Source organism: Magnolia sinica, chromosome 11 (assembly GCF_029962835.1).
Source record: "Magnolia sinica isolate HGM2019 chromosome 11, MsV1, whole genome shotgun sequence".
NCBI classification, from domain to species: Eukaryota; Viridiplantae; Streptophyta; class Magnoliopsida; order Magnoliales; family Magnoliaceae; genus Magnolia; species Magnolia sinica.
This window is the reverse complement of record NC_080583.1, coordinates 46,870,304-46,887,378: the sequence shown is the minus strand read 5'-3', so window position 1 is coordinate 46,887,378 and position 17,075 is coordinate 46,870,304. Positions and strand designations below refer to the sequence as shown.

General features: G+C 39.4%; 1 protein-coding gene across 15 annotated transcripts in view; it reads right to left on the bottom strand.

Moving 5' to 3' along the window:
• Positions 1-17,075, bottom strand: part of LOC131219087 (DNA repair protein REV1) — a 139,594-nt gene that overhangs the window by 100,952 nt on the left and 21,567 nt on the right. For 14 of the 15 annotated variants that reach the window (XR_009157987.1, XR_009157986.1, XM_058214076.1 and 11 more), the window contains exon 6: positions 4,520-4,660. The exons of the other annotated variant lie outside the window; for it this stretch is intronic. Coding sequence is in view for 12 of the 14 variants with exons in the window: in XM_058214076.1 (XP_058070059.1) it covers positions 4,520-4,660 (141 nt within the window). In the remaining 2 variants the exon portion in view is untranslated. The remainder of the gene's footprint in view (positions 1-4,519; positions 4,661-17,075) is intronic. 15 annotated transcript variants of the gene reach the window in all.

Genomic DNA, 17,075 nt, shown 5'->3' with positions numbered 1-17,075 from the left:
CCGAATTGGAATTTCTGAATCCCTTGGATTAGGGACTGATTACTATGCATGTGTGGATGATTGTTTCTTATCTTTGAGTATCGTTTGGTTCATAATTTTTATTGATCCAGCCCTATCATGTGTAGGCCTAGACCCGCATAGATTCCCCTTAATTGAATGTTTGGACTTTCATGTGGGATATGGAATTTGTGTAATTGTTTCTGAACTAACGTGATCTTAAGCCTGAAATCTCGCATATCATATTTAATATTCATGTCCTGCATCAAAAATGAAACTATAACCCCTAAAAGGGCGAGGACACAAGGATCAAGATCCTTAAAACTCTTCGGCCCAAAAGGGCATGAGCTGATGGCTGATGATCTGCCCAACATACAAGATTTTGGCCCACAAGATGAGTGGATCAACCTGATTTTCATATGGGGCATCTTCTTCAAAGGTACAAGCTTGGATTGGCATGAATTTCGAACTAGGGATCTTCAACCTCCGGCAAACTTTTCATGAATCAGCCGTCTTTTCATGAATGTGGAACGATGAATGTTTCACCTTCTCTAGTTGACTATGAACCACTTTTTTTTTCTTAACTCTCCTTTTTTTCAATCCAATTAATGGGTTAGTGATGCAGGACATGAAATTTAAATATAATATGCAAGATTTCAGGCTTAGATCAGACTAATTCAGAAACAATAATATAAAAATTCCACGTCCCACACAAAAGTTCAAACATTCAAGCTAAGAGAATCAGTGCGGGTCCAGGCCTATACAGGCTAGGACTGGATCAGTAAAATTATGGACCAAACGATGCTCAAAGGGAAATAGAAATCATCCACACATGCACAGTAACCAATCCCTAATCCAAGGGATTCACGAATTTCAATTCGAGGAACCCTAAGGTGAGACAATGAGCAAATAAATTAAGGATAATGCAATCTAAGGTTAGGGTTTATGAAAAACTGGTATGAGAGGGTAAAATAAAAAGAAAACCTAAACCGGAAGATAGTTCCCGCGCCTGAATAGCAACAATGGCCCAGACGCACGTGCGTATGATCACGACTGCACGTGTGTGGAGCCCAACATTCAAAAAAAGGCCACCTTGGCCCTGGTCGGCTAAAAATGGACTCCAAAACCCCCAAATCTCAACTCGATCCGATACACGGTTTGTGCATGGTGCTCCGCCGAAGTTTCAGCCCTCCTGCAGGGCCAAATTCTGAAAATCTGCTGTAGAGAGAGAAACAGCTGCAACTATTAATGGATTTGTAGATGGAATGTTTGTAGGAGGAGAAATATGGATGGAAGAAGGTGGGAGTGAATCGGGATAGATGTGACTTCGCATCACGGTAGTTAGTCCTACGAAGAAGGGAGGGCTTTGCACCCAATTAGGTTTTTATAACTCAGAAAGGAGCAAAAAAACGCAGCAATTTTTATTAATCTTCATTGAATCAAAAGAACTACAAGGGGTGCCTATTTATAAGGAAAACCATATACCCCAAAACTCGCGCCATGTGTGTAACCTATTACTTAGCGATGAAGTAAACTAAAATAAAAATCAATCAAAGAAATCTAAAGCGTTCATAATGTTCTAAATAATATAAATAAGTAAAACCTAAAATATGAACTTAATCCGACTAGTGGGCCCCGATCATGAGATCTCATGATAGGCTTTACTTGATTATCCGGCCCACTCTAATGAACCAAAACTCCGTCTTCTAACTAGGAGGCCCTCACTGGATGTCGTCATCAAGCCAGATCGACGGTGGGGCCCTCCCTCCAAGGTGTCCCGTATCGGTATCGGTTGGCGTAACGGTGACCTCCAAAACCGATACGGATACGGGGGCGTAACGGTGATACGGGGGCGTAACGGCCTGTAACGGCGCAAAATTTTTTTTTTGCCAAAAAATTATGAAAAAATATGGATTAAATCCGGAATATTCTAAGCATTCCAAATATGCATTCATTTATAAATTGGAACATGTTTATGGTGGTGTAACGGTCCACTCTTTAGTGAGAAGTTGTATCGGACTGTCTGATGAATTTATGAACCAGATAACCTGAATTTGACTACAAAATTCATATATTTAATTTTCTAACTATCTACTATCAATGATAGATATATTAGAATGAATGTAATATGAAAATATCTTACATTTAGGTGTTTGCAATTATTTTTGAGGGCCAAAATTCATGCGTAAATAGAAAAAAATATAAAATGGCACCCCAAATATGTAAAATGCACATTAACATGTTCTACTATGATTAACACATCATATGGCATCATTAAAACAGCAAAAGAATCATTAAAAATGATTTTTCGAATTTTCAAAAAAAGGGCCGAAATAAATGCGTAAATAGAAAAAAATAAAAATTATATTTAAAATGGCACCCCACATATGTAAAATGCACATTAACATGTTCTACTATGATTAACACATCATATTGCATCATTAAAACATCAAAACAATCTTTAAAAAATTATTTTTCGAATTTTCAAAATAAGGGCCAAAATAAATTCGTAAATATAAAAAAAAAATAAATATATAAAATGGCACCCCAAATCTGTAAAATGCATATTAACATGTTCTACTATGATTAACACATCATATGGCATCATTAAAACAGCAAAAGAATCATTAAAAATGATTTTTCGAATTTTCAAAAAAGGGCCAAAATAAATGCGTAAATAGAAAAAAATATAAAAATATAAAAAATGGAACCCCAAATCTGTAAAATGCACATTAACATGTTCTACTATGATTAACACATCATATGACATCATTAAAACAGCAAAAGAATCATTTAAAAATGGTTTTTCGAATTTTCAAAAAAAGGGCCAAAATAAATGCGTAAATAGAAAAAAATATTAAAAAAATATAAAATGGCACCCCAAATCTGTAAAATGCACATTAACATGTTCTACTATGATTAATACATCAAATGGCATGATTAAAACAGCAAAACAACCATTAAAAACTGATTTTTCGAATTTTAAAAAAAGGGGCCAAAATTCATGCGTAAATAGAAAAAAATATTAAAAAATTATTAAATGGCACCCCAAATCTGTAAAATGCACATTAACATGTTCTACTATGATTAACACATCATATGACATGATTAAAACAGCAAAATATATTAAAAAAAGTATAAATACCTATTTTTGACGAATTTCTGAAAAATGGCCCACCGAGTTTTGATTCAAAAAAATCTATAATATAATGTGTTTTTCTATCAAATACCTAGCTAAGGTTGGTCGAAATTAGTAGTAAAAGGACTTAGAAACAGTTTGGAAGCAAGAGGTTTCAAAAAAACAACAAAAACAGAGCTAAAAAAAAAGTTACCGTTTCGGGCCCGTTACGGGCCCGTAACGGCCCGTTACGCCCGTATCGGTCCCGTATCGGCCGATACGGGTACAAAAAATCGAATCGGCCGTTTCGGCCCCGAAACGGGTAACGGTTCGCACCGTTACCGTTACGTATCAGCCGATACGGCCGATACGTAACCGATTTGGCATACCATGCCTCCCTCTCCTTGCGTACGTGCATAGGGGGCGGCGTGCGTGCACGTGTGCACATGATGTCCCTATCAGTTAGGTTTCCGAACAATTGATCTAACAAGAGACACAACTAGCAGTAATTGCCTTGAAAATCTTGAAGATAGGAAGATCCTAAATCAATGGCCTAGAAAACGAAAGTTAAGGAGCACTGTTCAAAAACAAAAGAAAAAAAAAAAACAAAAACAAAAACAAAAGTTAAGGAATAGGTTTATAACACTTATATATTTATATTTATATAGGTGATTGCAATCTAAGAGTTCTTTTGGGTATTCCAATCCACGCAAGGACCATCTCCCTTGTCACACGTAGCAATCTGATAGGTATGAACAAGATCCAAGATGCTCATCATGAATCTCCCATAGGTTAGTTCATTTAGCCATAAAGTAGTTCCACTCATCAAGTGGCCTACTCTTGTATTGTTGAAAGGGATGGTTAAAGGAAATTTACCAATGTTCGACATATGATGCACACGTAGCCTACCTGATGAATGGACCTGCATGACTTTCGGGCTACAGAATTTATAGTAACACCTGCATGATGAGTGGCTTGGATCATGCTCGTGTTTATCATGTTGGCACATAAAAGAGGAACATGTGAGGAAAGTGTAATCACCTGAACATTAGTAGGTATTATGTGAGAAAGCTTAGCAGGGGAAAACTTGTCACAAGAGAAAAGTAAATGGATATTGTAGCAGATGATTTAAGAATATTTTGGTAAACAATCTTGTAAAGGCAATATATTCTGAGAAATCTTAATAACGAAGTATATTTTGGACAAAGAAATTCTAATGAAGTTTATTTTGATGGTTTTCCCTAAACTATTTCCAAAGCAGCGGTTACTCAACTTCTAAGTTGGCGGTTCCAAAGCAAACGAAAACCATGACAATATAGGTAATTGCAAAGGAAGACCATGGAGAAGTAGTCGTTTAAATATAAGCTATTTTAAGAACCTCTAACAGACAATAAAGTAGATTACCATGTCTACATGGATAATAGTATTTCCCTGTGAAGGAGGAAGAGCATTAACTTTAGGATTGCCATGTTTAACTTCATTCAGATGGGCAAACCGCTTACGGTACCGACTCCTCCAGGTTCCTATAAAATGCAGCCTCGAGTTCTACAAAATCCAAAGTTCTGAATGAATACCAGACTTTGCTAACGGATAGCTATAACAAAGAATTACAACAACATTATTTAAAAGATCATTTCAAACAGAAACAATGTGGCAGTACATGGATTACTTGACTTGTAAGTGCATCAACAGCTAATCGAAAGATAAATATAAAATTAAAGACCAGGCCAGGGTCAAGCAAGTGGAAGTGTGGCAAAATCTTTGTAGCACAACAATCAGTTTACATTGAAAATAAGAAGTATGAGACCACAAGAAGTTGGCAAGCAAAGGCTATCCATTCTCTCAGGCCAAGTGAAGTCAGTAGACTAACACCCTTCTTCCCTAGCTTAGTGGATAAGAAGACATTTTGGTGAAAAAGAAAAGACTTGGCCAGTTGGCATGACAAACTCCATTTTATGGATAAATAACATTTACCAGAAACATGAATTAAAAAGCAGCATACAAAATTACCTATATCGCACCTTAGCGATACAGATGCTGAGGTAACAACACAATTTACAAGTTATTGCTGACATTGCCGGTAATATTGCTAGTATCTTATGATATTTTCAGTATTGCGAGGTCTCGGCAAAAGCCCTTTTGATACAAAGTTGGGTCGATACATGCAATAATATTGCCAATATTATTGATAGTATCACCGAAGTTAATTACCTACAGAATTGTAGAAGATAAAATATCAGATAAACCAAAAAAGAAAAATTTTCAATTTTTTTTAAAATTTTTCTTGCGCTGATCTCTTCCTTGGGTTGTTTTAAATTGGCGAATTATATCTGCTGAATTATTGCATAATTTCTTAAAAATTGGTACACAAAGATCATATTTATTAAATAAACATTTTTGTCCGACAACGCATGGTTTAGGCCTCCATACAATGGAAACCTATTACATATAGTTGTTTGTAATATTTTGTCCCAAGTGTGGAATCGTGTTTTTTAACATCTCCATAAATTTCGCTGAAAATTCCACCATTTTCCTAATATTTCCCTCAGACAGCAATACATTCCGCGATATCTACAATACTATCAACGATATCGATACATGTTTCCATATCCCAAGGGTGTGATGCATATAATGTTAACGATACATAAAACCTTGCTAATACATTCCGCGATATCTACAATATTATCAACGATATCGATACATGTTTCAGCATCCCGAGGGTGTGATGCATATAATGTTAATGATACATAAAACCTTGCTAAAAAGGATACAGTCCTTAATAGGGGTTTCATCAAGGGATAGAATTTCCAACACTAAACGACGAGTGTACATCCCATACCAAGCTAAAGGAGTAGCTCCATGAACACCGTCGCTAAAGGTTTAGGAAAACAAGATGTTAAGCCTCTCCAGATCCCTAATATCATCCCTAAGATTGAGCAAGTTTCCACAGACCATGCCTCTTCGTAGCAATCCAATCTTGAAAGCACAATGAAATACCAACCACCAAAAGAAATGCCCGAATGAGCAGGAAACAAAGAAGGTAAGTTCTAAGAGCTCTCTCCTGCCTTGATTCCCTTTGGACGCAGCAGCTAGCCTGAATAAACCTTTGGAATATTCCCATTATCGTCCACAAGATAGCCCCCAATATGAGACTACAAACTCCCATCAATTAATCATGTTATGAGCTCCTCTTAACTAACCCTTGAAACCTGGTCCTCAAATAAAATCATCACACTCTAACCAGAGAATAGATCAGAACCTACAACTCTCACAAACCCCTTGTAAACAAAAGTCCGTCTACAAAGCGAACTTTTAATATTATCAAACATACAGTTGATAGAAAGAACCTCATTCTAAAAGATACAATGGTTCCTTTCTTTCCAAATTCTCCAAAAGAATAGCCAAATGCACTAGTGACCACAAATATTTAACCCTCTTCTTAAATGGTCTCCCATAAACAGAACACATTGATTAAGGATCATTAAAGAGCCTACTCTACATTAGGAGAATAAAAATTCACACCAAATAAAACATGACTCCAAGCCAAGGTACGGTGGCCATAATAGCCACCATGGCCCTTTTTTCTTTTTCTTTCTTTTTTTCTTTTTTGAAAAAAAAAAAAAAAAACCTGTTTCGGCCCCATTATGACCATTACAGGGCCGCCACAAGCCATTACAGGGCTATTATGGGCATTTTTCCCATTACAACCCAATAACGTGTAACAGTTACCACTGTTACCATTATGTAACCATTTTTTTAATACCTTGCTATAAGCACTCAATAAGGAGGTCATTAACATATTCACTTGGGACCTTGCACATGAAACAAATTTTAGGAGGGACATGTTGCCTCATGGGAGATTAGCAAGAGTAAGAATATTGTTATGTACCATTGTCTAACAAAAAGTTGCACATGCAGGGGAACCAGCTTACCCCAATCGATGGAACTTGAATCAATCTCTTCCCTGGTAAAAGTTATGACTTCATAAAACACTCGGGAAGAAAATTTTCCGTTAGTTGATCCCTTCCTTGTGGACTCGACTGAGAAAGAGAGGAGAAGAGGAAAGGAGGAATAAAGGGGGGGGGGGGGGAAGAGAGAGAGAGAGTGGAGATATGGGTTGATGCCCCCTCTTTTTTTTTTATTTTTAGCCATAAATACAATAATGCCCACAAGTCCACAACGCTTTTAATAACAAAAGTAAGAATTTCCAACATGTCCTAAACAACTAGTAATAGAGAAAAGAGACTAAGTAGCAATGATAAGTGAGTAAAAGAGATAGCCGTACCCTCCACCCCCCCGACGGAGCTGGATCAAGCAAATATATATATATATATATATATATATATATATATATATATATATATATATATATATATATATATATATATATATATATATGCAGTGTTCGTGTTGTCGACAATTTGTCGATATTATCGCCGATAATATCAGTGTCGCTACATTAGCGACACCGAAACCCCAAGTTTTCGTTTCTCTCCGGAATATCTACAAAATTTTCGATATCATCGATAAAAATGGGTTCTCGCCGAGAATATCAGCATGGCGTGGCTGAAAGAAAGAAAGGAAAAAAAAAACATCAATCTCACGATTTTCTTACCTGATCAAAACTCGGAAGAACAAAGTCGATAGCGCTGGTAAATTTTTTGAAAAAAAAAAAAACCCTCAAAATTTCCCTCTTTTTTAGATTGGAAGATCGATGTCATGATTTCGGTGAAAAATATGAAACTTTGGAGGATTTCCTCTCGATTTGGGTCTGGTTTAGGGTTTTGAAACGCTCAGCCAAAAACCCCTCAACAAAAAACCCTCTTGCTATGAAATTTTTGTTTTTTTTTTTAATTACTTCGAGCCTTCGAAGTAGAAGTGGTTGCATACCGAGTAACTTGTATCCCTTATCGTACTAAGTAAACTCTCTGGGGCCCATCGTGAATGTATGTTGTTTATCCATGCCGTCCATCCATTTTTCCAGCTCATTCTAAGGGTTAATCCCAAAATTGAAGTATATCTAAAGCTCAAGTGAACCACACCATAGGAAACAGTGAGAATAATGATTACCACCATCGTTGAAACCTTCCTATCACCTAAAGTGATGTTTATTTGTCATCAAACCTGTTCATAAGTTCACACAGAGATGCATGAACGTAAAACACAAAAAATAAGCTTAATCTAAAGATTCTATGGCCCCTAAAAAATCATCAACTGTATACGTTCAATTCTCACTATTTCCTATGGTGTGGTCCACTTGATCTTTGGGTATGCTTTAGTTTTGGAATGAAGCCCTAAAATTATCAGGTAAAATGGATGGACAGAGTGGATAAAATACATAAATCACAATGGACTCCACAAAGTTTACTCAGTACGCTTAGTGTACTTCTTGACACGGTCCGCTTCCAGAACAAGTCGCGCCCGACTTGTTTCGAAAGCTCGGTGCTATGTAGGGCCCATCGTAATGTTTTTTTGCCATCCAACCTCTTGATTAGGTCACTCAAACCTGTATGAAGGGAAAACACAATTATTAGCTTGATCGAAAATATTCATGGCCCCTAATAAGTTTTTAATGGTGGGATTCAATCACTACTCTTTCCTTTAGTGTGGTCCACTAGAGATTTGGATCTACCTCATTTTTTGGACCATGAACTAAAATGATATGGTGAAATAGATGAATGGGGTGGATTTATCAAACGATGACAGTAGGCCCACTGGTGTGGTAAGAGTCGAACACCGAAGGAAGATGATTTGACTACTGACGTTGTTAGCCTGTAGATACTGGACGATGCTCTTTGAGACCCACCATGATGTCCGTGCTTTATCCACGTTGTTCATTCATTTTTTTCAAATCATTTTAGGCAATGAGCCGAAAAACTAGGTAGATCCAAATCTCATGTGGAGAACACCATAAGAATCAATGGTGATTGAATGCCCGCCATTAAAAACCTCTTTGGGGTCACAAAAGTTTTGGATGAAGCTGATATTTGTTTTTTCCTTTCATCCATGACTTTACAACCAATCAACAGGATGGATGGCAAATAAAAATTACAGTGGGCCCTAGGAAGTTAAAAATGGTGGGTGTTCAATCACCACTGTTTCTTGTGGTGTGGTCCACTTGAGATGTGGATCTATCTTACTTTTGGGCCAAGACATAAAATGATCAATAAAAATAGATGGACTGCGTGGATAAAACACATATATCATGGTGGGCCCAGGGAGCATTGTCTAGTAGCCACCTCTTTACTGGCAGTGTCCCCCCCCCCAAACGAATTGCCAAAGGGAAGCGGATTGGGTATTGCCCCAACAACACCTAGCTGTGGGGCCCACCCTGATGTATGTTTTTTTTATCCACACTGTCCATCCATTTTGAAAAATCATTTTAGGTGATGAGCCCAAAAATGAGACAGATCAAATGCCCAAGTGAACCACGCCACAGGAAATAGTGGGGACCGACTGCCTCCTAGTGCTGAAAACCTAACGGGGGCCACAAAAGTTTTGGATCAAGCTCAAATTAATGTTTTTCTCGCGGCGCGGTCCACCTAAGATTTGGATCTACTTCATTATTGGGTCCATGCGCTCAAATGAGGCTACAAAAAGGATGGACCGTGTAGATATACAGCACATACATTGAGGTGGGCCCATGGTCCGGTTCACACCCACATCCCTATCGTTGGAAAACTTGCTAGGGTCCACCATATTGTTTTATTGATCATCCAAACCGTTGATAAAGTGTCACAAACTTCAAGGAATGTGGAAAAAAAAAAAGACAAATGTCAGTTTGATCCAAAACTTATGTGGCCCACAATAAGTTTTCAATGGTCGATCATCATTGTTTCCTATGGTATGGTCCACATAAGATTGAGATCAACTTTATTTGTGGGATTGTGCACTAAAATGGTCCAGAAAAATAGATGGACGGCATGGGAATACAACACATTAAAATGGGCCCCATTAAATGAAAACTTATTATGTAATGCATTCTTTTTGTAATTTTTTTATTCCTAAATATGCAAATATGTGTATTTAGGCATGTCCTAGAGTTTCGCTGAAAATTTCCACTTTTTCCCCATGTTTCCCGCATTTCCGGTTATCGGCGATAACGATATAATATCTTTATCTCCGGCCAACGATACCGACAACTCGAACATTGTGTGCGTGTGTGTGTGTGTGTGAATGCCCAGCTAAACAAAGAGACGAACTAGCTAAGTAAAACGAAGGCTTTTGTGAACACATTTGTCGGTTGGTCTTGGGACTTGACAAACGATATGCAAATTTCCTCACTAGCGACCTTCTCCTTGATGAAGTGATAGTAGTCCTCAATGTACTTGGTTCTTTCATGATAGACAAGGTTGTTGGCAATATGAGAAGTTGGTTGATTATCACAATACAGCCTCATAATAGTATCAACCAGTGTTTTAAATAGCTATGCTATGTAACGTGTAACTTACGTTGCATAGCGTAGCTTAGCCTTAACGCTACATAGCTCATGAAAATAGCTTAAGTCGGGTGTAGCCTACGCTACATATGATAATTTGTGTACGCTACACGCAACATATACTACAGTCAGTGTTCGAATTATCTCCAATACTATCTTTATCTCCAGCTCAGCGATACCAATAACGCTGGTAGTATCAAAAATTCTAGGTATTAGCAATCTATCGCTAAGTATCGCCAACGTATCAATATCACTAATGTAATCACCAATATTTTCAACTATATAAATTCTAGGTGTTGCTTGTATTGCCAATGCATCAATATCACCAATCTATCGCCAATATTTTCGACTATGTAAATTCTAGGTAATGCTTGTATCATAAGTGTATCAACGATATTTCAATAGTAAATTTTTATTTCAAATTTTTTTTTTTCCATGGGCACATGGTTGTATGTAATGTTGAATTCGTCATTGATAATATCTCAATATTATTAATATCGCAACTTGCGCGATATTGAGACCACAATCTTTGGTTTTCTTTTTAATTATTGATGATTTCTTGGTGAAATATCATATGTTGTTGATATTTTGCAATATCGATGGATGTTTGGATACAAGATTGGATAGTTAAATAGGCCGGATGGGATAGTTAGACTGATTTCTTACAACAACACATGCATTTAAGGCCCCGTTGACGCAGGACAGCCCTAATTATGATGCATGCTCATGGAGATAATTAAACAGCGGAAATAAAAGGAATAAATGATCTAAAATTCTAACAGTAATCATCATAACTGAGAAAATCATAAAAGAAACATGCAATGGATCGGGCCATCACTACAACCATGGGTTATGGAATTCAATTACTACTTAGGTTGGATCCGGCGAGGGATGAGACCTCCCGATCTTGCATGGTCACACCCAATCGATCAATGAAGATCACTAGTCCGAAGAACCAAGAAGTTTCTCGGATTAGGGATTTGAGAATTTGGTGATTTAGGGTTTAGATCGGTTCTCAAGATTTTGATCGAAGAAGGATTAGCCAAAACTGGAAAATAAAAGGAAGAAAATTATTACCTTGAAGAAGTTGGAGGGACACAAGAAGAAATTAGAAGAAGAAGATCAAGGGAAGAGAAGAAGCACCATTAGAGAGAAGAGAGGAAGGAGGCAACCAAAGGGTTTGCTTTTCATTAATCAATAGTTAAAATTCGAGTTTAGGGCTTTACCTCACTTAAATAAGCAAATAAAGACATAAAATTACTAAAATACCCCTAGGATAAGCAAATAAAGATATAAAATTACTAAAAGACCCCTAAGTCAAAAACGCGCAAATAACATAAGTATGGGAAAGTTTTGGCGCTCGGTCTTCTTTCTCCAATCTTCCTTCACATGTGTCTTCCCTAAGTGGGGTCTTCTATATGTCCAATCACATGTGAAAGGTCTTCAGCTCCTCAATAGTCGCCTATCCACAAGGACAGCACTTGTGGGTGGCGCTTTCTTCGTTGATACACCTTGAATGCACTTGTGTTCCCATCAATTCCCCTTGGGTGAGAAAAACTCGACTCCAACGAGTTGAAACTTTTGTAGCGCTTGAGTAGATCTGGATCAATACCTTGCAATGCGTCGCCCGACAGCCACGTAGATTCAGACGATGGTTTGTTTTTCCACTTGACAAGATACCTTTGGAAACCCCCATCTCTCGTGGATACTATCTCGTTATCCAAGATTTCCTCAATTGCTTCTTTATGGGTAATGGGTGGAGGAGGGGGTGGAAGGGGTTGGGTAGCAAACTCAGAAAAAGGCCATGAAAGGGACGATGTATCAACAATGGGAGTATGGGCACGGACTAGATCTTCCACATTAAAAGTTGGATTAATGCTCATTTCAGGTGGAAGGTCAACCCGATATGCGTTGGACCCAATCTTTTGTAATATCTTGAACGGTCCAGCACTACGCGCTTGTAATTTCTTTGCAGATCCTTGAGAGAATCGCTCTGGCCTTATTCGCACCATTATAGTCTCCTTCTTGAAATTCTTGTACTCTACGATGAGAATCAGCTGAAACTTTATAATCATCATTGCTCTTATTTAACGGCTGTCTAATATGTGTATGCAAATCATGAATATGGCGTGCGAATGCATCGGCTGACTCAGAAGACCTTTGGGTAACAGACATAGGTAAGAGATCTATGGCCATTCTAGGTTTATAACCACTTACAATTTCAAAAGGACTCAACCCTGTAGATCTATTAACTGACCCATTATAAGCAAGTTCAGCGGTTGGTAAAATTAGGTCCCAAGTCTTAACATGTTCACCCACTAGACAACGTAGAAGATTTCCAAGGCTACGGTTTACCACTTTAGTTTGACCATCTGTTTGTGGGTGGTAAGCAGTAGAAAATTGCAAACGAGTTCCCATAATGTGCCACAATGTCTTTCAAAAATAACTAGTAAATCGAACATCATGATTAGACACTATGGTTTTAGGTAACCCATGGAGACGCACCACATCATCAAAAAAAAGACGAGCAACATGAGACGCATCTGACGTCTTCGAACATGGGAAGAAATGCGCCATTTTAGAAAAACGGTCCACAACGACAAAAACAGAATCGTGCTTTTTTATAGTCTTGAGAAGCCCGAGCACGAAGTCCATACTAATGTCCTGCCACGGAGCATGTGGCACTGGCAATGGCGTGTACAGCCCGGTATTTTGCTTTCTTTGCTTTGCCAGTTGACATGTTCGACACTGCCCTAAAACTTTGGCTACGTCTCGCTTGAGGCTTGGCCAATAGAAACGATCTTCCACGAGAGCAATGGTCTTATCACGACCAAAATGGCCAGCTATCCCTCCTGAATGAAGCTCCCAGATGAGGAATTCACAAAGGGACATACGGGGAATACAAAGTCTGTCTCCCTTGAAAAGAAAGACATCTTTAAGAACATATTCACCCATAATATGCTGGCCACTAGAGAGCGACGTGTAAGTACCCCCAAAATCAGGACATATGGGGTATTCATCTTTCAGTTGCTCAAATCCGACTACCTCTACACTCAAGGAGTTGAGCAACGCCGCTCTCCTACTAAGGGCATCCGCTGGTTTGTTTTCAACCCCAGCCTTGTGTTTCAAAACAAACGAATATTCCTGAAGAAACGCTACCCACTTGGCATGCCTTGGGTTAAGTTTCTTCTGAAAATGCAAATATCTCAAAGCCTTATGGTCAGAAAACAAAACGACTTCTTACGGTAGGAGGTAGTGTCGCCAATGTCTCAGGGATTGCACTACCGCATAAAATTCTTTGTCGTAAGTAGAGTATTTTTGTTTTGCCTCATTCAGTTTCTCACTGAAATAGGCCACTGGGTGTCCTTCTTGACTCAACACTCCACCTATACCGACACCAGACGCATCGCACGCTACTACAAAGACTGTAGAAAAGTCAGGTAGACGCATGACAGGAGCTTCCACCATCTTGCCCTTAATTTCTTTAAAAGCCTTGACGACGGCTTTAGACCACACGAACTCTCCCTTTTTCATGCACTCGGTAATGGGAGCCATGATCATGCTAAAACCCCTAATGAACCGACGATAAAAAGTTGCTAGGCCATGAAAACTTCGCACCTCATGAATGTTCCTTGGTTCTGGCCACTCAACTATGTCCCTGACTTTTTCAGGGTCTGCGCACATCCCTTCAGATGACACTATAAATCCTAAGAACACAACTTGGTTAGACATGAATGCACATTTCTTAAGATTAGCGTACAACTTTTCCTTCCTAAGGACACTACAGACCTTCTTTAAATGTTCAAGGTGTGATTCCTTAGTGGTACTATAAATAAGAATATCGTCAAAGTACACCACTAGGAATTTTTCCATGAACGGCCTCAAAGTTTGTGTCATCACCCGCATGAAAGTACTGGGTGCGTTAGTCAAGCCGAAGGGCATAACCAACCACTCATACAACCCATCTTTCGTCTTAAACGCCGTCTTCCACTCATCTCCTGGGCGTATACGAATTTGGTGATATCCACTCTTGAGGTCTATCTTAGAGAATATAGTGGACCTGGCCATCATGTTAAGCATATCATCAAGTCTAGGTATAGGGAACCTATACTTGACAGTAATTTTGTTTATGGCACGGCTGTCCACACACATGCGCTACGTGCCGTCTTTCTTTGGCGTCAACAATGCAGGCACGGCACACGGGCTCATACTCTCTTGGATGAAACCCTTTTGCAGAAGCTCATCAACTTGCTTCTTCAACTCTGCATGCGTTGCAGGGTTCATCCTGTAGTGAGGAAGGTTCGGTATAGTAGACCCTGGGACAAGATCAATGGCATGCTGTATGTCCCTCATAGGTGGCAACTCATTCGGTAAGTCTTCAGGAAATACATCACTGTATTCCTTCAGGACCGAGGTCACCTCACAGGGCAACTCTAATGGAACCTCAGGTGTAATTTCTCTAGCCACAAGGGCATACACCATAGAATCCTCCTTAGCCTCTTTTTCAAACTCTCTTGCGTTGATTATATGTAAAGACTTAGGTTTGGATTTCCCCATTTCTCTAGGCTCACTTGCCTTCTCATCCTTCTTCTTCCCTAGTGTATTCTCAGGTGGCATGGGATTAAGTTTGATCTTTTTACCATTATACATAAAAGTATACGCATTCGCACGGCCAAAGATCGTGACATCATTATCGAATAGCCACGGTCTACCTAGGATAACATGTCCCACATCCATAAGTAAAACATCACACCATAGGGACTCCTTGTATGACCCAAACTCGATGGGGACTAGACATTGCTGGGTGACAGGTAGGGATGTCTTGTCAACCCAAGAAACTTTATATGGGTCTGGATGAGGTGTGGATTTTAGTTTTAAGCGATCTAAGGTACTAATGGAAATCACATTCTGACAACTTCCACTGTCCACTATCACCTTACAATTCTTTTCACCACACTTGGCAATAGTGTAGAAGATAGTGCTTCGACGCCACTCAGCACTACTTTTAGACTGAGCTAACACACGCCTGACTACTGCAAGCGTTGCTTCTCCATCCACTTCTCCATCAGTAAGTCCTCCTTCAGGGTGATACTCTTCAACTTCATAATTATCCTGGTCATCTCCACCCTCGTGGGGCTCGCCTATAACTAAGGCTCTCCCACGGCTCTTCGTAAGACACTGATTAGACATGTGGCCAAGGTTGCCACACTCATAGCACCTCACTTGGCTCATGTTACTAGGACCGGCACCAAGAACCCCTTTACCCTTGTCCTCCCTAGGCCTAGGCGGAATGGTCGCTTGTGCCCTAGGTTGACTACCAATATTAGGTCTAGTTCCTTGGGAACTAGATCTAGCACTGGAGTCTCGGGACTCAAAACGACGAACAACAGGAGCCTTCAGATATTGCTCTAACTCCTGCACGACTTGATATGCTTCATCTAAGTCTGTTAAGGGCCGAGTAATAAGCTCGCGCTGAAGATCCGCACAAAGGCCCGTCTTGAAACGCGAGAGCATTACTAGAGGGTCTTCTCGGATATCACATCGCATCACATACTCTTCAAATTTAGCGATGTAGTCAGCGGCAGGCATTGACCCTTGGCGTAAGGATTGCCATTGGTCAAGGAGCTTCTGACGGTATGAGAGAGGAAGGTACTTCTCCTTTAACTTCTCTTTCATCTCATACCAATGTGTGATAGGGGCTCTACCAACTCTCTCTATCCTACGCTCGGTGTTAGTCCAGAAGAGCTTGGCTTGACCCACAAGCTTCATCTTAGCAAACCGCATTTGACGGTTTTCTGACATGCCATACCACTCAAAGTAGTGGTCCATGTCAGCAACCCAGTCAAGGAACGCCTTGGGATCCAAGCGTCCATCAAAACTCGAGGCCTCAACTCTCACACTCTTCATCGCACGCTCATCTGGATCATAACGGTCTTGATGACCACATGTGGCTCATGCCTCTCGCACCACACCACGACCGTTACCACGATCTCTATCCTCACTACCACCACGTGTGGCAGCGCGTTCTTCAATGATTCCTTCCACTTGGGAGTGCGCATCTTCCCCTACAGCGGGGTTTTCCTTTTGAGACGCCTCTAGTTGCTCCACCTTAGTCATGGTAGTGGTAATTTGGTTCTCAAGGCGGGCAAACTCACGCCTTTGACCCGCTTCTAGAGCGGTTATCTTTTGTATCAATTGAGCAAGTTGCTCAGATAACTGCTCGTTATTCATGGTAGGTTGAAGTCCGAAACCTCTACCTCTTCTCGTGGGCATACAATGAAGACTTGAACCAAACTCTACCTAACTAGACTACTAGGTGTTATGACTTTCAAGATGAATGCGATGAATGCAAAACTACTATGAACTGACACAATTAAGTTGAAACAGGAAACAACTCAAATCTGGAAATTTTCCAGATTAGGAACCTTCTAAAATTGGAAAGTTTCTAAAATTGAAAACTTTCTAAACCTGGAACTTTCCTAAGTTAAACCTAAAAATCAAAACCCTAATTTGATAACTCGA